The 25,372-nt window shown below is 37.6% G+C and overlaps 2 protein-coding genes across 12 annotated transcripts in view; one reads left to right on the top strand and one right to left on the bottom strand.

The window, feature by feature from the left end:
* The window catches only part of mrtfaa (myocardin related transcription factor Aa), a gene marked incomplete at its 5' end in the record, with an annotated part of 56,834 nt that extends 49,299 nt beyond the window's left edge, over nt 1-7,535 (top strand). For all 10 annotated transcript variants that reach the window (XM_081377500.1, XM_081377501.1, XM_081377496.1 and 7 more), the window contains one exon: nt 19-7,535. In XM_081377500.1, the coding sequence (XP_081233626.1) occupies nt 19-551 (533 nt within the window). In that variant the 3' untranslated portion in view covers nt 552-7,535. The remainder of the gene's footprint in view (nt 1-18) is intronic.
* Nucleotides 7,536-18,004: 10,469 nt separating this feature from the next.
* LOC308697914 (protein shisa-9) overlaps nt 18,005-25,372 on the bottom strand; it is an 87,551-nt gene continuing 80,183 nt past the window's right edge. The window contains exon 4 of one of the 2 annotated variants that reach the window (XM_081377602.1): nt 18,005-21,747. In XM_081377602.1, coding sequence (XP_081233728.1) covers nt 21,287-21,747 — 461 coding nt within the window. In that variant the 3' untranslated portion in view covers nt 18,005-21,286. The remainder of the gene's footprint in view (nt 21,748-25,372) is intronic. The other variant, XM_081377603.1, reaches the window with a different exon arrangement.

Here is a 25,372-nt window from a genome sequence, read left to right on the forward strand (position 1 = left end):
GTTTCCTGCATCCTACAGAAATCTCTGAGAATTTCAAAGCCGCCCCTGATCCTGTTCTCGAAAGGCTTCGGCCAAACACGCCCCTTTTCTCGAGCTCCTTCCCTCTCTGTCTTTCCCCTCCCTCTGATCTGCCCGTCAAAAATTTGATTTTAGAATCTCAACCTCCTTCCATTAAGGCTCACGGCATTTGTGGCACAGGAGGTGGGCGTCTTGAAGATTTCCTGGAAAGCACTACTGGCAAACCTTTGCTGGGATTGGAGCCAGGAGGACCGACAACGCTAATCGTCGACCTACACAACCAAATGCTCAGCACACCGAGTATCCTAGACCACCCACGTTCCCCAATGGATACGTGTGACATGAGCTTTTCCAATCACTCGGCCTCAGGTTTGGTAGACTCCGCCCCCGATCCTATGGATTGGATGGAGCTCGGAATGGGCGGGGCTGAAGGGGAGGAGCCAGGGATGGTACATATGAATGGACACGACTCCTCCAGCTTATTTTCTGCAGACTTTCTGGACACTTCTGATCTGAATTGGTCCAGCTTGTAGTGGATTGGCTTCCTTCGCACAGTACAGCAGCTTTTATTTTAGTTTCCACCAGTGACTTTTTCAATTTGGATTCAACAAGTTTGGATTCTCGTAATACTAATTTAACTTGGATCATGTTACATTTTGAAGGACTTTATCCCTCACCTCCCCTTGTACAAACGCTCACACCCCTCATAACACACGTATGTCACTGAGCAGTCAATCTGACAGATTTTTTTTTTTTTTTTTTTAATCCAGAAGCACTTTTTTTGAGCATTTTCTTATTTGAAACACATTTCTAAAACTTTCCAAATTTGGAAACAAGAAGAATAAGATGTTTTTTATGTTTTTATCAATTGAAATATGTGAATTGCTCTTATAATTATATGACACTTAAAACAAGATGCTTTCTAAATGATGCATTTGCTCAAAATGTTTTGGTGACATACGTGTGCTTATGGAAGTAGACATACAGACAAGCAATATATCCAGTTTTTGCCTCTTTAAAGTGACAGTTCACCCAAAAATGTAAAAATTAAAATTCCATTTACTCACCCTCAAGTTGTTCCAAACCTGTATGAGTTTCTTCTGTTGAACACAAGAGAAGATATTTTGAAGAGTGTTGGTAACCAGACAGTTGACGGTAGCCAAAAAAAACAAAAGAAAAATGCCATGGAAGTCAATGGCTAATGTCAACTGTTTGATTAACAACATTCTTCAAAATATCTTTTCTTGTGTTCAAAAGAAGAAACTCATACAGGTTTGGAACAACTTGATGGTGAGTTAATGACGACAACATAAAAATTTTTGGGTGAACTATTTGCTTTACCAAATAAAACTGGTCGACTTATGCATACTGGTCATTGAAAACTCAGTAGCTACAGAATATTCACCTGGATATTACCATTAATAGTATTAAACTAATGTTGCTAAAAAAAATGATAGCATATGCTATAACCCTATAAGCCAACAGATTTCGTAACATTTTGATAGCATTTACATTTGTATGTTAGCATAAGCATTTTAGTAATACTGCTATAACTACTACTTCTAATAATACTTGTTATTATTATTATTACTATTATTATTATTGCACCGTAGAAATTTCTACCTACGCCTTATTTTTAAACAATCAAGTTGGCGTTACAAGTCATTTCAACTCATTTAAATTGTCAAACTGACTTAAAAATCGAGTTGAATCTTTAAAGTATTTTGACGAGTTGACGAAAAAAACATATGTTGCCATGACTTCTTGATTGTATAATTTTTTTAACGGTGGTATTATTATTAACTAACTATTATTAATATTATGTATATGTATAAGTATTATATATTATTATTATTATTATTCAATAGGACAAAAGACTCAACATGCGTGTATCTCTATTCACAACATTATCTTTTAAACATTTTGTACAGGTGCCAAAAATATTATTTTATGGCTATATAGATAGCCAGTAAGCTATTCAAAATTTGACTGAATTATAATACAAAGGGACTATTCTACTTTAGTTATATTTTTCAATATGGTAAGACAAGCCATTCATACTTTGTTTTTGCTAGCCTGTTAGCATTTGCTAGCATTGCTACCCGATGAGTTTTTATTTCTTAAGTTATTAGTACAAAATAATTCCCAGAGTGCTTAACATATTGAGTTCTGAAGTTAAGAGTACAATTCCTAAAAAAATATTAGCCTTATTATTCCTTTTCCTTGCCAGGTTTACATTATCAATAATCACCTAAATACAGTTCAAAACAAATTCATCATTACATTTTAGCAAGCTTAAAAGAGGTCTTACTGCTTCATACATTTTAGACCCAGAAAATAATTCTGTGCATGTTATATACAAGACTCGGTGTGTGCTGGGAAATTACTTTATTACATGAAGCTGCATTTTAATTTAATGTTAACATTCTTAAAAATCGAACATGCCTGTACCTTTCAAAAACATTACGTCCAACCTATAGCTCTGAATGAGAATTTTTAAATGTTTTACTGTAAATATTCTGCATTGTATATGAACTGTATATGCCTATCACAGTACACAGCGTACTGTACTGTACTGCACTGCACTGTATTTTATCAATACTTCTGTCTATAGGCTGAAGTTTTGATAAAGGAATATGAGCCTAAGAGATAATGAATGTTTCTAAGATGATTTGAATGTATATATTTTTGTGTATAGAGGATTCTAATCGCATATAAACAAGGCATAACCACATTTTATCAATAAGCAACATTCAAATTTCAAGGACCCTCAAACACACTTATATTATTACTGTTATTCCCTTTATGCATTGCTTGAATGTGCAATTTTCCAGCGTTTCTGCATATTGTACATGAGCTCAGGAATGAATTGTGGTGTGTGCGTGTGTGTGACGTCGTTTGTGGGAACAGCATTACTGTCCGCAGTATTCACGCTCTCCATCTGTTTGAAATTGCACTTACAGAGTTTTGGCTGGTGCTTCCTGTGGTTGAGCCCAAATTGAACTTCATGTCCACATGGTCCTCAGTCCACCTTACCCTGCTGTATGCTGGAGAATCAAACTCCTCAATGCTTCACTGGCTGAATGTGTTCATTTTGTGGGGCTTTGGAGCCTCTCAGGGCTTAAGATCTTTAAGATTTTTTGGTTTTGTTTTTGGAAAATTAATGTTACAAATAAAAATAAATGTATTTTGTGCTTTCCGGGGCGGAAAGGGCAGTCTTGGTAAAAAAAAAAAAAATATTGTTATTATTGTGGTTGGGGTAAAAAGTATGCAGTAGGGTTGGGTCAGAATGGTCAATTTGCATGGGACATCCATATATTCCTTCTTACAAACGTGTTTGGTGAACGCTACCGTAAACCGGGCTTCCTTAACGAGACAGTTCACCCAAATATGAGCAAGTAAGCAAACAATGATTACATCTAATCACAAGGCTATTGTACAGAAGACTTGAAATTTACTGCATGAGTTGCGTAGACAAAGTATTTTTGGAGCGTACAGCCCTGACCCCCCCTTGACTTTCAATACTATTGGCTTAACCATAACATTTCTCCTTTAGGGTCACATATGGAAGACATAAAGTCATCAGATTTGGAATGACATGTTGGTGAGTAAATGATGACAGAAGTTATTCTTTTTGGTGAACTATTCCTTTAAGATTGTCTTGGTTTACTGGTTGTTCAGACAACCCATCAACTAGGCTAAAGTTTTGTACATCCGTATTTTGTATATTTCTATAGGCCTACATATTATTCCCGAAAGACCCCTACGTTCATCAGAATTTGTTCATCAAAATATCCCACAGTTCAATGCAATTGAATTTAAACCTCCGTGTGGTTAAAAATTTGAACTTTTGCCACTTAACATAATGCAACACAGAATAGATTTTTTATTTTATTCTTGCTGTGGAGGTTTGCTGCACTCATGATGCCTTATTTTTTTAAGTGTTAAACCAGACTCTCGATTAGGGCGGGGCGATAAAACGATAACGATAATTATCGCGATATAATTTTTCTCGATAAAACGATATCAAGAGTTCGATAAATGTTCGATAATGTTTATGCGCCAAAAGCGGAACGAAACTCATTTGAACCGCGCACCACACGGACCATTTATTCGCTCGGCTCAAAGTCCAAACGGCAGCGAGCGCGAGCTCACTAGAGGAGATGCGTTTACTCTGATCGGTCTCGTCACGAGATCCAGTGAGAAGCGCTTGAGTTCAGCGAAGAACACAAATGTCTCAGTGATTTAAACCAGTTTAAAGGCAGATGAAACAGCGCTGACAAACAGGAGAAACACTGTGCGCAGAAGGCTTTTCCGTCTACACATTCCCATAATTTACCATGGATTTACTGTAACGTTAGCCTAGTAATATTAACCGCACCATGAAATGTGGGATATACATATTGAATTGTATTATATTATTAATGTAGACAATGTATTAAAGGACTAATGGAATATCATTACAGTATTTAATAATGTATTTAGGCTAAGGTTTTTCATACAAATACCATAGAAACCATAAAGTTACATTTTGCCATGATAGAGGTGCTACAGGCTATGCCTGGTTTCATCTGTGGTTATCATGATCTAAATGCATGATACTGGATGACCAATGGTTAAGTTTAATAAAACTCAAACAGTCAGAATATTACATTTTACCAAATAAAAATTAGCACATGCAAAAACTAAGAAATTAATTGTCCAATAAAGATATTTATTTTGTTAAGGAAAAATGACAAATGTTTGAATGTTCTACCTCAGATTTGTGAAATGTTCACCTGTTTTGGCAAGAGTTTTTGTCATGATATGTTCTGACAATAAAGAGTAGTTTAAAACCACAGTTAACGCTCTGGTTTCTACAACTTTCACTTAGGAGAAGTCTGAAAAAAATCTGCCTTTAAACTTGAAAGAAATAAAGATTTAACTTTTATCGTGATAATTATCGATATCGACTGATATAAAAAAAAATTATCGTGATTTTTTTTTTTTTTTTTTGGCCATATCACCCAGCCCTACTCTCAATCAGAACATTTGCTCTATTTCATCCATGTTCAGTGAACCTTGTGTTTACAGGCAGCTTGTTGGATTAGATGGTGCGGGCATGATTACAAATTCATAACCGTCCTCTGGTGAGATCTGTGTAAGAGCACCTCCCCTGCTCGTAAATTACTAATTCACACCCTGGCGTCGAATGCACCTCTGATGAACCCATTAGAGAGTATCTTGACCTTAGGATGAACGATTCTAGACTGCACGTCTGTTGCATAATGTTCAACTGCATCCTGCCAGGATTCTCAAATTGTAACAGAACAGTCTGTTCCCATGTTCCACGCCCTCCTCGATGACATCATCGCCCCTGTCCGTGTGTTCTCCTCCTGGCTGAGTGTTTCAGTGTCCATTCATCACATTGTTTAATCAATTTACCGAGATGCAGAAATCTATCAGTCGTAATGGACTGCTGACCCAACCCCTTTCCCAGACAGCCCCTAGCTCTCTTAACGACCCAAATTAATTAAATAATGGCTCGTGCGGACGGAAGGGCTTGTCATTGTATTGCTCAATATACAGAGCATCATATTTAATTTAGTCAACACAATAAGGGAGTTGAGCTGAGGAGGTCAAAACCTGATGGACGAAAGAAACTACGGGTGTCTTGCATCTCATCGTTAGCGGTAGTGCAGGTTTCAGTGGTGCTTTCTCATGACTTTTAGACCTAAGGTCATTTATCAAGGGTGCTTGAAGACCAAAGAAAGCTTTTGACGTTTATGAATGTTTAAGGTGTGTTTTGAGTTTGAAATGAACTGGGAATACAGCAAATCAGGACCAATTTGTCTGAAACTCTAGTTGGTGAATGGATGTCTATGTGTGTTGCATCAAAAGTTTTGGTTGCGTGACTGATTTTCACTAGAAGAAGTATTTCAGTAAGACAGTGATAACGTGAGTTAGCCAGTTAGCAGGAGACCTAACGTTACACAATATAAAACTCAAAACTAAGTATTTTGAACACCATCTTTCAAGAGCAAGCGGTTTACGAATCCTACATTGAACTCCGAGATTTGAGAAGCAGTCGTCAGTGAAATAAAGGGAACACGGCAAAAGTTTAGGATTATACTGCTGTGATATCGTGGTAAAGATGAATTTTGACCACTGGTTCTTCACATGCTCTTCACATTTAGATTTCTCTAAATAAGCTCTAACTTTAATATGAACCAAGGGAAAAAAGGCTTCTGGGGGGTGTTTGGCTCGAGGTCATGGTGCAAAGGACCCTAGGTTGATTTTACTCCAAACCATCCCTTTAAGTACTACGTAATATTAATTAAATACATAGCCTAATTGTTATATGGTTTAGGCTTTGGTTTGGTTTAGTTGCATGTAATAATTATGCATAATTTATAGCCTACTTATTACTACAGTAACTACACAACAATGACACTGTAAAATTAAGTGTTACCCATACTTTATGGTGAGATTTATGACCATACCAGGAAAAATCTACCTAAATTTGCCCTTTTTTAAAGTTAATCTCCTACTTATTCTTCTTAAACTCTGCCCCTTCCTTACAAACAATTAAAAGCTCGCATTCAGATCTGCCTCCATCCGTTCATCAACTGATGCATAGAACCAAGTCCCTTTTTCTTCTTCGATCATGTGTTTCACTCAGATGCACGTCAAAATACAGAAGAAATGATCTGTTGCGACCTTTTCATCAAAACTTTGAACAAATGGTGCAACCAAATTAAAAGCAGAGTTAGTTAAAAACAAATTAGTCACTAAGCTCTAAGTGTGAACTTTACATCCCAATTTAGGAAAGACTTTATGACTAGTGCAACCCTTCCAAGGTGTTACAAACCTCCTTGTGTCCTGTGACAGTAACGCTGTGATTGACAGGTTGAAGTTCTAGAACACATGCAGATATAGAGCTTGGAACATGTGCTTGCCATGACCGTGTTCTGTAGAGTCCAACATTTATCTTCCGTGTGACTAGTGTCATGTGTCCACCCTCTTCTCGCTCTCACACAAGTGATTGATGGAGCTGGAGCTGACTCTGTGTTTTAATTGTGTGTGTAACAAAAAGGGTTGGGGGTTTGCAGGAGCAGTGTGTGTGTATGTTTGTGTGTCTGACTAGGAGTGTAATTGTGAAATGGCCTGCATTCTCCATAGACATAAATATACAGGAACAAAAGTGTGTGCTTGCTCTCTTTATAGTGTCTCTCCCTGTTGTTTCCTTTTCTATTGATTTAAAAAAAAAAAAAGTTTTGCTCTAGAAAGCTTTTATTTCTTTTGTACACAGTTTTCATCCTTTTCTTTCAGCAATCCTTCCCGATTATTTCATCATCTCTCTGTCTCTCTCAGTGTTTAAGTCCCGTCTTGCTGCAGTGTGAGAGAGGCATGACCCATTTTAGACATTTATTTATCACATAAACACACTTACCTGTAACATACTTTTACACTACTGTTTCAAAGTTTTGGGTTGGTATGAATTTTTTTAAATGTTTTTGAAAATGTTATTCGGGACATTGAGGACAAGTGGTTTATGTGTGTTTGTGTATATATATATATATATATATATATATATATATATATATATATATATATATATATAAATAACTGTTTTATGTTATAAAATGTCATTTATTCCTGTGATGGCAAAGTTGAATTTTTCAGTGTGACATGATCCTTATGAAATCATTCTAATATGCTGATTTGCTGCTCAAAAAACATTTATCATTATTGATTTTGAAAACTGTTGTGTGGGTTAAAATTTTTAAGAAAACTCTGATAATTTTAGGCTTCTTTTGATTAATATAAAGTTCAAAAGACCAGTGTTAACTTATTTTACTGAAATCATACTTCTTTTTTATCACTTTTTATCACTTTTGATCAATTAAATCCATCCTTGCTAACTAATAGTAGCATATTAATTCATTCCACAAAATAAAAAAGCAACAGTAATAGTTATTCTACTCTAATAAGCATACAAATACATATTGCAAACATTGGGTAAAATATTGTTTTGGTTTTTTTAGAATTAACTATGCATAATTCTTGGTACTAAATAAAATCTATACCAGACTTCTGTTCTCCCAATTCGTCTGCCATCTTTGATGAGTTTTTTGCAATGCATTCTGGGATTGTCTTCTCAGCAAAAGATACATGCGATGATGACTTAGCATTTTGCCAAAAGAAGAAGCTCAAGGAAAAGCTTTTGTGTCTGTTTATTGCTTTTGGTTTTGTTCTGCAGGTGTTGTTGTAGATATTGCATGTGTATTTCTCCATACAAGCCAAGAATGAGCGACAGATGTTCAGAAGTACAGTACGTCAAACATCAAGCAAGGATGAGACACGTCTGACGCCACTTATCTTTTAGGATCTGCAGGTAGAACACACTGAGGTTTGATGCCATGTCTTGATGTGCTGAAGCTGGTGTGAAATCATTAATGGCAGGGTAAATCATTCATTTAGGCTGTTAATCCCTCAGAGATAATGATGTTTTTTTTATTTTGATTTTCTCAGCACACACACACTGCACATAATGACATTTCATTGGTTTTGAATTGCTTTACTTCAGGAAATGGGCTACTGAACAAGAGCACCCTCTTAGAGATGTCAGCTGGCCCAAACTTCTCAAATGTTGTATTTTAATGGCAGTGTTGCGGGTAATGCATTTCAAGTAGTCATAAATGTCACTGACTTGGCTCATATTAGGCCTACCTCATGCTAACATAGAGAGCTGCAGGAATTATGTATTTTTGTAGGCCAAACTTCGGAAACGAGTTAGCATTAGCATGGATCCATCATCCTGAAGTCAATGTTTTTTTTGTTTGTTTTTTAACCCTTTGACACGTACGATCACTAGTGATGGGATGGTTGATACTAGGGATGCACCGATCCGATACTCAGTATCGGTATCGGCTCCGATACTGCCATTTTTGCCGGATCGGGTATCGGTCAGACGAGGCCGATCCAAATCCGATATTGTGCGTATACTATTCTGTGTTATTGTTAAGCCCCACAAAAGGCACACAAACATTATTAAGCACAGTGACGTGCGGTGATGTCTTAAAGAGGCTAGGCACTGAGTTATGAAAGCCAGATTACCTGATTTATTGTTTAGGCTAATAATACATAATAACAGTAAACGTTACGCACAAGCGCGGCATATCAAGAAATGTACAAATCAGGATGTATCTCTCTCTCTCTCTGTCACACACACACGTCTCACACACACACACACACACACACACACACACGCACGTCACACACACACAAGCGCAGCACACAGGCACACACCGGTAACAGTAGTTTATGTCCACTCCAGCATTAGAATGCAACCATTATTAATCCTTATTGTTGCACAACGGCCAAAAGTAAAAGTAAAATCACACACTGCTCAATTGAATATGAAGGCAAATGGCTTGCATTAATTCAACCATATTTATCAATTCAATATTAAGCCCAAAATAGTTTTTGACTCACCAATCGGTAGATTATTTGTAGCCTACATAAAATTCATCCGCCGCCCTTTCCTCGGGAAGACGTCGATCACAGCTTTGTAAAACTCGTCTTTACGGGCCTTCAGTTTGCAAAGTCTCTGGTTCTCAATTTAAAACATTAAACTCTGTGATGACGGCCTTTTAACTCCGGTGCTGTCATTTTGGCTTTGAATTTGGCGCGGGGATTAGGCATGTAGGCTAGCTGTGGTGTAACGTTAATGACGTTAGCTGCGCAAATGTCCAGTAATATCTCGATTTTAATTGGTCCATGTCTGATATGTTACGGAGATGTTACGGGCATACCATATTTACGTCCAAAGGCACAGCAGAGTTGTGCTTTTTTACGTACATGTTAAAGAATACAGGATCGAAGTGCGCATGCGCAACATGGGTTTTTCGCTTGCCGTCTGCAATGAATGGACAGTAAAAGCACTGCTTATTCTACGATTTGTTTTTTATTTGATTATGCGTAACTGCTACATTTGTCATCATAACACACATATTGCATATATAAATCACAAGAATAAACAGTAAAAATACAAATACAAGTTTATTATTTAATAAACAATTTTATTTTTGAATTTTGGCAGGGTAGGCAGTGCCTAGTTTGCCTACCCAGACCGCACGTCACTGATTAAGCACCATAAGTTTTCGTGCACAATATTATAAGTGTTCTGAAGCCATTATATAGTATAATGTGACATATAAATTAATATTTAAGTCGTTAAATTCAAGATCATATAAACGTTTCCCTCAGCTACGGCTGTCAATCATTCTTCATTCAGCGTTCCAACAGCGCGTCGCGTTCGGTTACGTCAGTTAACACGATGAAACTCTCTCCAAGATGATTCAATGTTACTATTATTATACTTGAACTGTAGATAAAGGTCTATGGTTTCGCATAAAACAACTTTATCTTGCTGGACTTTATTGCTGTACCTTAATCATGTTCTACCGGGTGTCTGTTAGATCACAACACTGGAGTAAAGTCAGAGCACTATTTGTTCTTCACGCGCACAGTAACTGAAATTTAAAACTGTTAAAAGTAAAGGCTGAATAGACTATTGCATAGATAGATACTGTATAATACACTACGCATCAATATGTATTTTCTTTGTGCTTTAAACTTTTCAATGCAGACTCGACGCGCTGCGCGCTGTGACTCATGTTGCTTCCAGCGCATCATTCTGCGCTCGGGATGCGCATAAGCGCTCTGTGCAGCACTGTATTTGGAGCCTTTCATATCATAATACAGTGACGCAATGAAACATTATTAATAGCCATTCTTGTTCTGTCCTATCTATTATGTTGTTACTTCATTAAACAGCTATTATAATATATAGCTAATATTTCTGCAATATTCCAAATGCTATGGAAAAATCCTATTGGGTTTTTGTCGTGTGGACCAGGGTGAATCTAAAATCTAGACTGGCCTACAAAAATACATCATTACTGCTGCACCCTTTATTGTTAGTAGATCTGAATTAAATTGTTGAATTGGTAAACTCATCCATGTGCTTGAGTTATGTGGTTTTATAGACCACATATGGTTTTACATCTTGACAAATTGGTCACTTTTGTCTGTTTGAAATAATGTCAGGTTTGTGAAACAACTGTAAATAGTTTATTTCAGGAGTGCACTTCCAACTGAAGTTGTATTTTAAAATCAGCCAGCTCAGCTGAATGTGAGCAAAAATTGCAGGAGTCAAGGGGTGCTTCTCAATATCCCTTTTGTCTCCTCGCTCCTCCGTCCTCCAGCCTATGACCCGGAAACCGATCGAGCTCAGCCATCTTGAGGGACATCTCAATTCTCGAATTTCACTGCGAGGAGTCGAGGATCGAGGAGTGAGGAAGCTTCCAGAGGAGTCATGAGCGAGGATACACAGGTGTATCCTATGCTGAAGAGTTTTATCGACTAAACTAAATTCTCCTCCCCCTTCACCTTGCTCACAATCATTTTAATTTATACTTTACCTTTGCAGTTTATATAAACCAATTAATCAACAGGGTATCTTGATTCATTATTATTGATTATGAATTTCTTAAATAAACAATCTTCAACAACATAAGGGCAGATCCTTTGAGCGCAGCTGATGACGCAGTGAAATGATGCTCGAGTGATCAAGTATTCCAATGTATAAAAAAAGCTTTCATTCGATTCCTCCGTCCTCATTTTCTTTCCTCGCAGCCTTCCCTCACATCCTACAGGGGTGGAGCTGAGACGCGAGGAAAGGAAATGAGGATGCACAAATAAGAATTGAGAAGCATCCCAGATGTCTTTGTTCCTTGAGTTTCTTTCCAATTAAACTGCTGTGATAGACAGCTTTGTGGTTACCTATTTCCAGATGATTTATTTCTCAGTCTACTAAAAACAGTAGGCATGCCAGCGTATCTTCTGTGTATTGCATATTTAACTGCTGAGAGCTGGCTAAATTCACCTGTTCCTTATTTACACCATTTCTACAGCTCAGTTTATGAGGTATTTGCTGTCAAATGTATTGGAAGCAGGACTTGCCGACATCTTGGAAGTGACGTCAAATGACGTGTCTCGCTGCAGTTGGGGTTGATCAATTGATATACCCCAAATTCGCAGGTCGAATGTCTGACTTTGAGTCGAGTTCCAGATATTATTTCCAAGGATGAGGTGAGAAATATTCAAATACTGAGCTGTCTGGAACGCAGCATTAATGTTTATATTTTTGACCATGCAGGATGGGTTGCGTAGGAAATTAAGTACTTCACCAGGCCGTGTGTGTCTTGTCATATCTGTAAATAATGTTGCTCCAGCTACTTTGATGCATATATGTGACCCTGGACCACAAAACCAGTCACATGGGTAATTTTTTTTAAATTGAGATAGAAGGTATAGATTTATGGTTTGTTAGGATAGGACAATATTTGGCCGAGATACAACTATTTGAAAATCTGGAATCTGAGGGTGCAAAAAAATCGAAACATTGAGAAAATCGCTTTTAAAGTTGTCCATTTATGTTCGCGATTGTGCTGCATTCATTCACAAAAATAAATATTTACATGAGGAAATTTACAAAATATCTTCATGGAACATGATCTTTACTTCATATCCTAATGATTTTTAGCATAAAGGAAAAATCGATAATTTTGACCCATACAGTGTATTGTTGGCTATTGCCACTAACTCTCGAACCGGTGAATCACCCATGTAAAAAAAAAAAAACGCTGAACAGAGGAGAGTCTGCTGGCAAAATCAAACGTGACGGTGCTTTTAATAAAACCAGAATCAACATTAGCTCCTTTTACACAGCAATCCCGGTAAATTACCGTAAAATTGCCAGAATGACTTTACCGGTAAATACACAAAAATGCTGTTCACACAAGCAACGGCATTCTGACCATTCACACATCAGCTCCAAATTCTGGTAAATTCTGTATGTCAGTCATCGGAAGTGATCTTTAAATGTCTGATATCGCCCCCCTATACCATCAAATAGGGCGTTATTTGAGGGGACAGCCATTTGTGGTAGTGTCCGAAACCTTAGTGGGCATTATTGAGTGTACTTATTCAATCCCACATTGCACTGCAATAACGAGTGTACGCTCAACGGCTGTCCGAATTTGTTCACTCCTTTTATTCACTCCTTCAAGTGAACAGTATTAGGGGACTAGTGAATGATGGTTTAGGGGGCGTTTTCGGATTTAGCCTGTATGTGTGAAAGGGGCTATTGACTTGACTTTTCGGAGATGGTGAGAACTGAAGGATTTGAAATGTTGTAAAAGCGACGTGGAGATGTTGTTTTTATCACTCAACAGGTGAGTAAGGTATTTTATTGAACGGATAATTTGCCATATTATGTAGCTGTCTAACAGAGTTTATTGTAAGGTGAAGGGTCATTTCATTATGGTTGTTGTAGCGCTGTGCTGGAATTTATTTTCAAGGAAGTACCGTGTCTATTTATGGACATTGCTACAGTAATGTCTTCAGCTAATGTTTTATGCAGCAGGATAATCTCTTTCTCTACTTTTCTTTTAGTAATGAGAAAAAAAAACATATTTTTGAGCACAGTCACACAGAGCTGAAGCACAACCAAACTATGTTCTTCTGCAAAATACATGCAGTTTTTTTTTAACCGCTAGGGCCAAAAGTTACATATAGTGTACCTTTAACATTAACAATTTATACTATTTATTAACTTTGTTAGTTCATGTCATGATACTGAATGTATTAACTAATGTTAAAGAATTTAACCTCATTGTAAAGTGTTACCATTTCCGATTTAACGTTTCCTTCAACTTAATGGAAAAAATTATGTCAAGCATACACCCTTTTCCTGTCTAAGTGGGAAGTGTTTGACCAAACATGCTGCATTCTGAACCAGATTTTATGTCCATAACTGAAAGTCAGGCTAAATGAGACCATTCAAATGCTACAGGTTCCTTTGCAGCATGTGGTTAACATCACAGTGTTGCATAAAACCTCAGTGCTTGTTTAGTCTATCAGTATAAACTCTGTTATTCAGTAAATGTTGCATGATTTTTTTATTTATTTTTTAGTAGATCTTCCCAGAAATTCCAGATAGATCCCCCGGTGATCATTAACCAGACTCAGCCCAGAGGAGTGTTTCACTCTGCCTTTTATTTTTTAAACAAGTTTATACAAAGAACACTTAACAATGTTTCTGTTATAAAGAGATGTTTAAAAAGCCATTAAATCAGTTGGACCATGTCCGTATGCACCTTATAAATTGCATCTAATGTTGTAGAAACAATTGCCGTTATCTTTGCTGTTGAGTCAGCATGGTTACTGTTGCCATTATCATCATCATCATCATTGCTCTTGGTATCTTGAACATCAAATTGCCTCTCTACCATATGTTCAGTTATTTCATTGCTTAGTAAAAATTGGTTTCATAATAATAATCATTATTTATTGAATAAGGTTGCTCTCATGCTGACCTAAGAGAAAGCATTTACAGACATCTTTCTACCTGGTAATTGTTGCATTGAATCATGGGAATTGTAGTTTTTATCACTAGACAATTTCAGTAGTCAATGTTCTGTAAATCTTTAAAGGAATATACCAGCTCAAAACAAGTTTAAAGTCTGTTGGCAGCTCACTTTACAGACAAGGTTAGTAAGCAATATTATCAAACATTTTAACACACATAATCTTTATGTTTAGCATTTATACTTTTGAGATGGTGTGTATTGTGATGTTTATGCCATAGACTTCCATTGTAAGCGCATTCAATTGTTTTAGGTTGTAATTACTATATTTTCAATGGTTATCGACAGCAGCTAACAGATGCTTTTGATGATATCTTCAAGACCCCATGAAGGCCCATGTCATTTAGCTTATAGAGTCTATAGGCTAATGTATTCCTAAAAGTTGATAAAAATATCATATTGCACATTCAAACTTTCAATAAACAAACAAAAAAAAAAACGTTCAATGTTTCCTACAAATCTAAGAGTTTCTTAGACTGACAGAACTGTTGATGACTCATTCTACACTAAACAGATTTTTGTCCAATCAGACCTGTAGGATGAGAATGTCCCGCCCTCTAATACCTTCATTCCTGTTGGTTACTTTTAAAAAAAGGGTGAGATTTGAATGTGTCCCACTTAAACTTCCTGTTTCAATAGAAAATGTCAACACAGGGCACAACATATTGATAATCAAGCGAATTCATGGGGTCTTAAGCTTGTTTTGAACCTTGGATATTCCTTAAGTCAAGCCAAACCTTCCCAGACATTATAACAGTCCATAAATGTCTTCTAATACGTACAACTTACACACTTATACGACTATAAATTGTGTTCTACTCAAATAGGTGCATTTCAGCTTCACTTTTGAATTGCCACAGTTTTTCATGTGCTTTCTACGGCAGTGTTTCTCTGACTGTCTCTCTCTCTTTCACCATCCTGTAAATTTTATTTCTCTGAATTATTCAACATCTCCTCAAAGTGCAACCAGACTTAAGAAAAAAAAGGCATGGCAGATATGGAAATGGGGCATTAGACGAGCAAAAGAGATGGAATACATGGAAACGAGAGGAGAGGATGACAGATCTCCTCTCTCCACCCACAGTTCTTCATCATCATGTACTGTATTATCCTCCATTTCTCTCTCTCTCTATCATCAGGAGACCCATATTAACTTAGATATCACCGACAGCTGAGACTTACGCCTCCCACTGTTCTGATGAGAGATGGGGGAACAAACACAAACGAGACAGTGACAGAGAGAACAGGAAGGAGAGAGAGACTACTGTAATGTCAGGTCTGCACTGCAAGTGAGTGATGCGACAAAACTAGATTATAATCAATGAAACTGTCCAAGTGTGAGATGGTGCAGTAGTTGAAGTTTGAAGATCAGTTTCTGCACAGGTTCCTGTAGGCAAGGGTATAAGGTACTTAAAAATGTGAGTGCTTCATCACTAAAGTGCAAATTCTTTTCTTTTAATGAGAAAATATAATTTTGTCTGCCTTATTTAGCCAAAAAGGCATATCAAGAAAAAAACAGTAAAATCAATGTAAAATGTACTGTAATTGGTCAAATTATGGTAATTCATCCTTGTTAAAAGACATCTCATCAATCACCACAACATGTGCCTATATATTGTAACCATTGTTGTAGATGAATTTGACTCAAACATGTTCGATCTGCACAATGCAGAGTTTACGTTTCAACATATTGATTTCAGTTTAGCACTAAATGCAGTTCAGTGTCCTATAGAGTCTTATATATTCAGACATTGAAGACAACTACGGTTAAATAGGTTGCAGTGTTTGATTATGATTTAATTGATTTCAAAAGCTTAGAAACAATCCTTTTATGTACAATTACGCCACAGTTCAAAGGTATAATTTCGGTACGTTTTCTAATTATTTTTAAAAGAAGTCTCTTATGCTCACCGAGCCACATTTATTTGATTGAAAATCGTAATATAGTAAAACATATTCAATGTTGAAAGCAGTGGAAAAAAAATCTTACTGACCAAACTTTTGAACAGTAATGTGAATGTAGAATATTTCTCTTTCACTCAAGTATATTGTAGGCTAATGTAAAATGTTGTCTTAGTACCCATACAAAAGTATATTTTCTCAGTACTTCTTACACCCCTGTCTACAGGTCCTGTGTGTACTCTACATTTACATCATTTTGAAGATGACAAAAGATGGTGACTGGACGTTCACACTGACAGTCATTTGCCATTTTTATTGAGGGCTGACAATTTCTGGGTGACACGAGCGACAACAACCCCTAATGCAACAAAGTTAAGGTATGCAATTTTATGCAAATAAACTACCATGTAATATGGTGACTACCATTAAGAATACAGGCAGGATAGACTCTGACCTCCAACAATTTAATCACAGTCGGTGTGAACGTCCATTAAGCCTTGATGAGTCAGAAGAGGAAGCTACGATGAGTGGAAAAGAGAATGAATGCTGATGACATAGAGCTAATGGAAGGAAAAGCTATTTATCTCAGCAAGGGAACCTGTGCCCTAACCAGGCATGACTTCAGTTATAGCATTGTGTTGGGTAGCCCCGCCCACGGTAAAATCTTATTGGTCCAAAATACTGCTTGCTAGAGTAAGTAAAATCCCCATTGGTCCCATAAAGCACTGCCAATGGCATAATTAAAGTTTTATGTTTGAATATTCTAACTTAATACTCAATACTATTTTTGATAATCAATGACTTTGATAATGAATCATTTTACATTGTACCATTATTGCTGATGTTGTTACGTCATTTGCAGTGCTTCTTGGTTTGAGAACTTCATCGCTTCAAATAATGTGAGGTATAGTCTTATACTTTTGTCTCTCTTTCCCACTTTTAAATGCATAAACTTTTTTGCTTAAATGTTGATCGAATGATTTATCTCAGAGCTGTTTGTTTGGTTCAATGCTTTTTTGAAATATCATTTGAAAATATTACTTCCAGAAACCAGGCTGTCCCTGTTGCAGGGTTTGCATGGCATTTTGGACGAATAAATTACTTGGAAACGTGTCGCTTCACACCTAGTTAGGACATGTTGTAACGCCACCTGGCTGCACCCAGAAAAGCATTTGAAAAGTTTACGCGCACAAAACACTGTGTTTACAATGTCAAATCCTCAGCTTTAGAGTGTGTGTGTATTTGTGAAAGGTTGTAAACTAATGCTGCATTATATTCACATCAAATACATACATTTTTACATAATATTTATACATTAAACTTTTTGCTCTTTTAACCCTGATGTATGACTAAACGGGCGTATATAATCAGTAAACATGTAAAACAAATGTGACAGGAGATATTTCTCAAAGCTAGTGTTGCGGTAAAAAAAATGGACCTTGTTTAAGTCAACAGACAAGCCTAATTAGTCTTCATGTCGTTCTTTTTATCAATGATGTAACCAGTGACTTTTAATTAGGATCAACCTGCAGTGCTGTAGCTGGCTTTGGATTTCCTTTAATGCTGGTAAGTTCAATCTTAGAGCAGTTATTATTATTTTTTTTCATGCCTGTAATAAGCTCTTATATGTCCTTAACACATTTTTGCATATATCTTTTCTGGGTTCAAACAAGAAAATATCTGTTTTCTTAAGGAGAGAACATTTTTTGCTTTGCGATGGATGGTATTACACAACCCATGAGTGTGTTAAAGCTAGAAACTTCCTCAACTTTTGATCGCTGAACAGAACATAACTTTCGCAAAGCCTTGCGTCTGAAATCTGCTAGAATTTACCATAGTAAACTCTGTCCACTCTGACACAAGCAACTGTACTCCCTCTCGTTGCATTGGGAAAAACAAACCCTTTTCATTTTCAACACGGGCAACTCCTGTTATGAGCACATATCTCTTTAAAAGCCCTTTGTAAAATTCATCCTAATTATACATAGACAAAAGGTACAAATTAGAATAGTGCATAAGATTAGATTGGTCAAACATACCACCAAACGAATAGAGCCATCAAACAAATGGGAACAATGATTCTCTAATATACATATTACATGTCTCTGGACGGGCAACTAAGATGTCATTCAAGCATTGGTTATATTACATCTTTTAAAAATGATTAAATAAAGCATATGCTTTATACATATAGCGCAAGCTTCAAATATGGCAAGACATCATTTAAGTTAGTAAGGAAAGTGAGAAGGGTGTTAAAATTCGGAAGCACTTCATCTCCGTCAAATGGTTGTCAACTGTGGCAGACTCGACTCTGATTCCATTTACGCTTACGGTACAAAAAAACGACATTGCAAATTGTACATAAACAGTAAAAAGTACATCATGTATTGCTAAAGATAAAATGCTACCCGGTGGCATTCACATCACAGGTAGAACACTTTTATGTTGAGAAGAAATCAGAAACAACAGTCATTCAGCTTATTTGTGTGGTTTAAAAAACCCACTGGAAACAAGTCTTCACACTGAAGGTATTCGGAAGCCGATATTTACACCTTGTGTTTCTTTGTAAGACATGATTTCACTTTTAGTCCTTAACCTGCAGAATTAAGAAGTAACCTGACCAATCCAGTGCTTTATTGTTTTGTACGAAGATTATTCCTGGAAGTTATTCCTCATTTGTTTCAGGTTTTAAGCTGATCTAGCCAGAGACATTGCCGCTGTGGTTTTATTGACAGCTGCATTCCTCAAAGACAGACTTCATGACCTCCTGGCCAACAGAGTGGCTCCATTTCAGGCAGAGGGTTGTGTAGCTGGCTCACCTTGGCATCGCTTGACATCTCTGTGCCAGGAGAGTCTGACAGCTGTGTCTGTCCTCCAGGGTTTGCCCCTGAAACCCAATGCCACTCTGGAGCCATTGCCACCGAGACAAAATAGAGCATCACTGTAGCTTAGGATAGTTTGACTCGATGCTGACCCATGAGAGCATGTTGATACATCCTCGCATCAATTCAACGGTTGAAAATAGCCATCCAGGAACATGCTCAAGCTGTACTTGCAGTCATATTTATGGAGCTGCTGTCCCTGGAGTTTGTCCAGAAGTAGAAATTATCTCCAAAATGAATCTGGTGAGAATAGAGAGAGAGATGGAGAGAGAATTTCTTTCTTTTTTGTCCTTTTTTATAGTTCATTACAGGCCCAATTGCTGTAAAGTATACTGCAATAAGTATAATGCAAACTAGTGTTCTCGTTCAGAGTTCAATAATCCATCTCTGCTTCTCGCAGTACTGCCATTTTATTTGCAAGCAGCAGTTTCGTTGAACTCTGAACATTTCACACACTTAAATAGTCCCTAGGTGGCTTGTACATTAACTGTCATTGGCGTTGTCGCCATTAATTGGTGTTGTACATTAACTGTCATTGTCGCCTCGTGCTTTTCTTCGAGCAAGAGTGCTAAATCTCCATTCAGATCCAGTGTGGATGAAAAAGAAAGGACAGACAAAGAAAAAACGAGTCTACAGACAGTATTGGAGAACATATTTTTGGATCTGCTGTATTAGAAGCAGGCCATCATCAATTACAGCGCCCCCTGCTGTTCTGTGGCAGTGTGGCAGCCAAACGCCTGGCTGAGAACAGCTTGGAACAGCAGAGAGTGAGTGAGTTTGACAGCTGTGTCCATCAGTCATTTGGCCCCAGGCAGGAGAGGACGGATAGGCCTAGTATTGCTACCATTTTCCCTGGTCTCTTGAACAATTCCAGAGACACCTAAAACTCTGAAACCGATGCCCACCTCCAGATTTAGTGGTTTTCCATGCCATGTGCATTAGGATGCTACAATAGGGTGTAGGTATTGCTGCTACATGCTAGATTTGGCCACCAAACTATCTGTGAAATAGGTTCTTGCTATTAGGTCCAAAAGCGTAATTATTTATATTCAGAAGTATTCTGAGGAAACAGGCTGTTTGACAGATATTGCAAAGAATACACATTGGTCATTTTAGCGAAGTTGGCAGTGCTACTTATGACATTGCCGGACTTGTTTACCTAGGTGTGTGCTCCTCCGTCACTATGGCACCTTATCTCTGCGGGCGACTTTTGTCCCCTGAAATGTCTCTCTTGAGGTCTTCCGGTAATAGAGACTTGCTCATTGACCTTGTCTCGAAAAAGAGATTGAAATAGAAGCAGCCAGAATAGCTATGACTTGAAGTGATGTTGGCGTTCCGCTCCCTAGACAAGTGCTGGAATGCATTCTTCGATGAAGGTGTTGAGATAAAAAGTCCTAGGGACATTGGACTTTGTCAATTTCACCTAGACCCTTTTCCATTGACTGAAATAACAAACCCTTGGACATCATAACAGTTGAAACTCTCTTTCTCTCTCCTTCTCTCTCACAGGACACCTTGGTTTCTTCACTGTCCTCTTCCTTATGCTTCCTCGCTGTTCTTTGTCCTCAGTGGTCTAGAATTGTCTGAATAATAACTCACTGTGTGGCAGCTCTTGGTTGACTGAAGTTGACAGCACAATGGCCTTGTCTGAAAGGGTGTGAAGGCTCCTGAGCTGTAGGGCTCCTGCCCTTTGCTATTGGACACATGGGTCTGGGCCACAAGAGACATCTGAAGGCCAGCAGTACAAATCCAGAATTTTAGGGGGAAGTAGGATCACCAGGGATTCAAGGCCCACCGAGAATCAGAATCAAGACCATGCAACGTTTTCCCCTTCGGTTCTCTGTATTATAGTACAGTGCATATAAATCTAGTCCAAAATATGTACAAGGAGGGAATATACTATAAATATAACTGAAGCACATGTGCAGAAGCTTTCACGTCCATCCAGTTGCAATGTCTAATCAAAATCATGCTTTCTTGTGTTTGCGTCTTTTCTAGGCTTTCACCTCAGACTGTCACTTCCGTTTTGCTGTTCGTGGGCAGTCCCTTGTGTTTCGGGTGAAGGTGCGGAGACTGTCCGTACCCCAGAGGCTGGTTGAACAACTCTGGAAGAGTCTCAATGCTAAACTGCCGCTTGTTGGTGAAGGCCTGGCGACGACTGTTTGGTTGGGACAGTGGTGGCTGGGCCATGAGAGGGACCTGATGTTGGACATGGCTCTTATTGGGGTCCCAGACTTTGAAGGCTGAGCTCGAGGTGAGTGGGTGGGTGTTGGTCTTGGAGATTTTGTGCTTGGGGACTTGGGCCGATGTAATGGTGATGGCCAAAGGAGTATGGATGTCTGGAGGCGGAAGGAAGGGTTTATCTTTTGGGTGGAAAGCAATGGGCTGGAAGGTTGCAGGCGAGGATTGGCGGTGTGCGTAATCCATCATAGGGTAGCTCTTGGGGTAGTAATCCCTTGCTGTAGTATCTGCAGGGAAAAAGGGCCGGGAAAAATTAACAGTTAGAGAGATAGAGGCTAAAATACAGCATAGCATTGTGACAAATAAGCAAACGATTTGTTTATTACTGTTGCTTCTACACTCACATACCCTACAGTATGCAGTGTACAAACCTAATGTATTTGTCACAGACTATAGTTGCTATATTTAGAGTTCAGAGGATTTAATGAGTAAAACACCTGGAGCAGAGGGTCATCAAGTGTGACATGAGGATGCCCTCAACACTTTTGCATCACGCCACACACATGCAGGCACGCACATGCATGCGTTGATTTGAGGAAGCTATGGCTGTACAAATCTTGGTCATGATGAAAAATGAATGTATGTGTCCCAAGGCCACTGTTTGAAAGAATCAATACAAGACATTTCAAGCGAAGAGGTACTGATGCATATACTGTAGTTTGAAACAGACAGTTTGGTCTGGTTTTGTTTGTATGGTAAAAATGTGTTATATTGACATTTTGTGCCACAAAGACATGGTAAAAATTAGCTGCCTATGAAATGGACTCATAGAGTTAGGAACAGTATTGTAATCGCTGGTTATTTTATTCTTTTTCAGGTTGAAGTGGGTTAGCATGTTAGCAACAGTTGACAGCAGAGAGTTAGCCTTTTAGCCTGTCTCGTCAAATTAGCCTATCTCCGTTGAGCACTGCAAGCTATAGACAGGGCCTCTCGCTTCACAGCCCTCAGACATAAACAACCTTGCTTCACTGTTTTGTCATTTTTTTTCTCCTTTCTCTCGTTTTCCATCCTGACTTCCTATACTGTCCCTTCTCCCTATCGATTAAGTCACGGCTAATGCATGAGGCATATAGCAAGTGGCAAGGCACACAAGCATGGAGCTTCATGTCAATGTTTGTGTACGTGTGCTCTCAAACGTATATATCCTGGCCCGATGGTAATCATTGTTTCTGCCAAAATACTGTAGTAGTCACTAAAGTAAAACTTTATTAGCCACTACTGTTATGATTAGTTTTGACTGCATCAGTATGGACGAGCTCAATGTTTGTAGTTGTGCATGAGTGAATGTAGGTTAGTATTACAATCAGCTTAGAAGGTCAAAATGAAACCTGAAGGGGTTTTAGAGAAATTGCTGCATGCTGAGGGCCAAAGCCATGTCTCAGCACTGCACATCTTAAGTGTTTAAAGAAGTGACAAAATCTGTGTCTAGAAAAATGACACAAATTACCCAAGTGAAGATGTTAATTTGTTCCTGTGGATAGTAAATCAAGCAGTAATTTGCTATTGCGGTTAGACATGCAGATTAGCTCATATTATTTTGTGCACACACATTAGCATATTCATGTGCTTTTTAATTCAGGACTGTTTTGATTTAAACTTGAAGGAGAAGAGAGGAGCTAAAGAATCACAACTCAGTCGTCTTACAGTGAAGGACCAGTGAATAGGTAATGTGGGCAGTGTGCGTTGAGTAGGCATGAATTATTTAGGAAGTGTGTTTAAAGAGAAGGACACTGAGATGTATTACACTGATAATGAGCAAAAGAAAAACAGATTTAACACTCACAAACACACACTTATGCCATATACACGACTAGCCTGAAAAAGAGAACTGCACAGCTACACAACTGCACAAAAATACAGAATTTTGAATATGCATATGCTGTACATTTCATTCATTTAATACATTTTATTTTATCTTTTGCATAATTGTAAGGTTTGATAAATCTGACCACTTCCTTTTGTGGACCTCTGGGGACGTCCTGAATTGGGAAAAGAGTAATAACTTTATCACTGCAAGAAGTGTTATTTTAGTCCTAAAGTTAGGGTTATGGTTAGTCTGTAGTAATTACTTTAAAATACCTTTAAACAATAGAAGTGGTATGTTGTTATTTATGTGTGTTTGGGTTTTGCCTTAATTTTTGGGACACCATGAGGAAAACACCTATAGTAGAGATACTGATTCCAGATACTGACAATCAGGTTTTTTTTTGTTTTGTTTTTTTAAATAGAGGTCACGATTCTTCCACGATTCTGTAGAGACAATTAAACAAAATAACATGTACAGTCATTTACTAAAGGTTTGGACCAAGTGTTATTTGGTAAAGTATATTTTAAAAATATTTAATTATTCTGAATGAATTATTTAAATAAAATCTGTTTGAATGAATGATTCAATGGCTCACTCATAAAGACTTTACTAGTTTCAATATTGCATGAATCAGCATTTTTGAACAAATCTCTTGAATGAATGATTCAATGACAAATACATTTTTAACAATCACTTGTCGCCACTTACTGGTGTAATGATGTAATCAATTCGGTACAATGTTATTTCAAGCTATTTGAATGTTACCTTCAAAAGGTGATTTACTCTATTTTGATCGCTACCATAGACATAAGTGTGTTTATTTACGAACTTATAAACATTTAGTGGTTTTGTGGGAGTGCGCGCTGCTCACGCGGTCGGTTGCATGATTGTCTGCTGTGAATAAAATGTCACATGCTTGGAATAATGAGAATAAATACATATTTAATGTAATAATAATATCATATTTATTGTTTGATTATTTAAATATCCTGTTTAAAAATAGGAAGAAATATGTGCTATATAGTTGAAATGGTTTTCTGTCTTTCAATTTATCTCAAAATGATGTATACAACTTTGTATACAATGTTCAATGTCATCAGAATACAAATTAGAAAAGAAGAGTTTAACAACGAGCTGAAAACGTAAAAAAAAAGACAAAAGAAAAAGAATGTGAGGGTAAGTGCATGTTATGTTTAAATAAGTTTCATAAGAAATGTTAGGTAATGCAGGGTCCAAAGATGAGATGGCAAGCTTTAAAGTTGAGACACTCACACACAGATATATAACGCATATTTTAAAAACTTTTTTGTATAAAATGTATATTTATTTGCAAAAGTAATGTTAACAGCAATAAGAAATGTCTGTTGTAAGAACAGCTATTCAGCTGATGGACAATGTGCTGCATTGTTATAGGAATATCCCAGGTGAAGATAATTAGGAAATTGCATTGTCTTTCGTTGCTCCCTTCACCAATTGCGTTCCAAACGGCTACATAATGTCACACAAGTGCCCTACTCACTCCAAAGTCCCACTTCAAGGCTCTGCCCTTCGAAGGGAGCAGGGCATAGGGATGCTCACGAGCAATAAGCACGTCCCAGCCGGGTTTGTCACTTATTGGGGTCCTCTGGAAACATTTCCGTTGTGGTCTGTTCTATTTGCAGCGCGTTTCTGTATTTGGTTGTGTTGTGAGTATTTGGTGCACACGTGTTGTAAAACTGATTAAGATGTTTTCTTGATTTGCGTGTGTTTTTCTATTTGCATGTGTTTTCTTCAGTTGCAGCACGTTGAGCTCTCTCGGCCACTGTATAAAAAAGGATTTAAACAGTGAATTTTTAAGTGATCTCTTCTTGTAAACTCAGAGAAGTGGATTCGGACGGCAATTAAATCACCACACGACCTTGGTGCTTGTCAAAAAACAGTAGGTAATTCGGCCAGGAATTTTTACGCGGGTGGTGGGAGAAAAAACACTGACATTCTGGATTTGGACGGCAATAAAATCTCAGACTAACTCGTGTAAATGGTGAAAATGCCATACGACCCCCTGA

The sequence above is a fragment of the Scardinius erythrophthalmus genome (assembly GCF_964197995.2).
Source record: "Scardinius erythrophthalmus genome assembly, chromosome: 1".
Taxonomy (NCBI): domain Eukaryota; kingdom Metazoa; phylum Chordata; class Actinopteri; order Cypriniformes; family Leuciscidae; genus Scardinius; species Scardinius erythrophthalmus.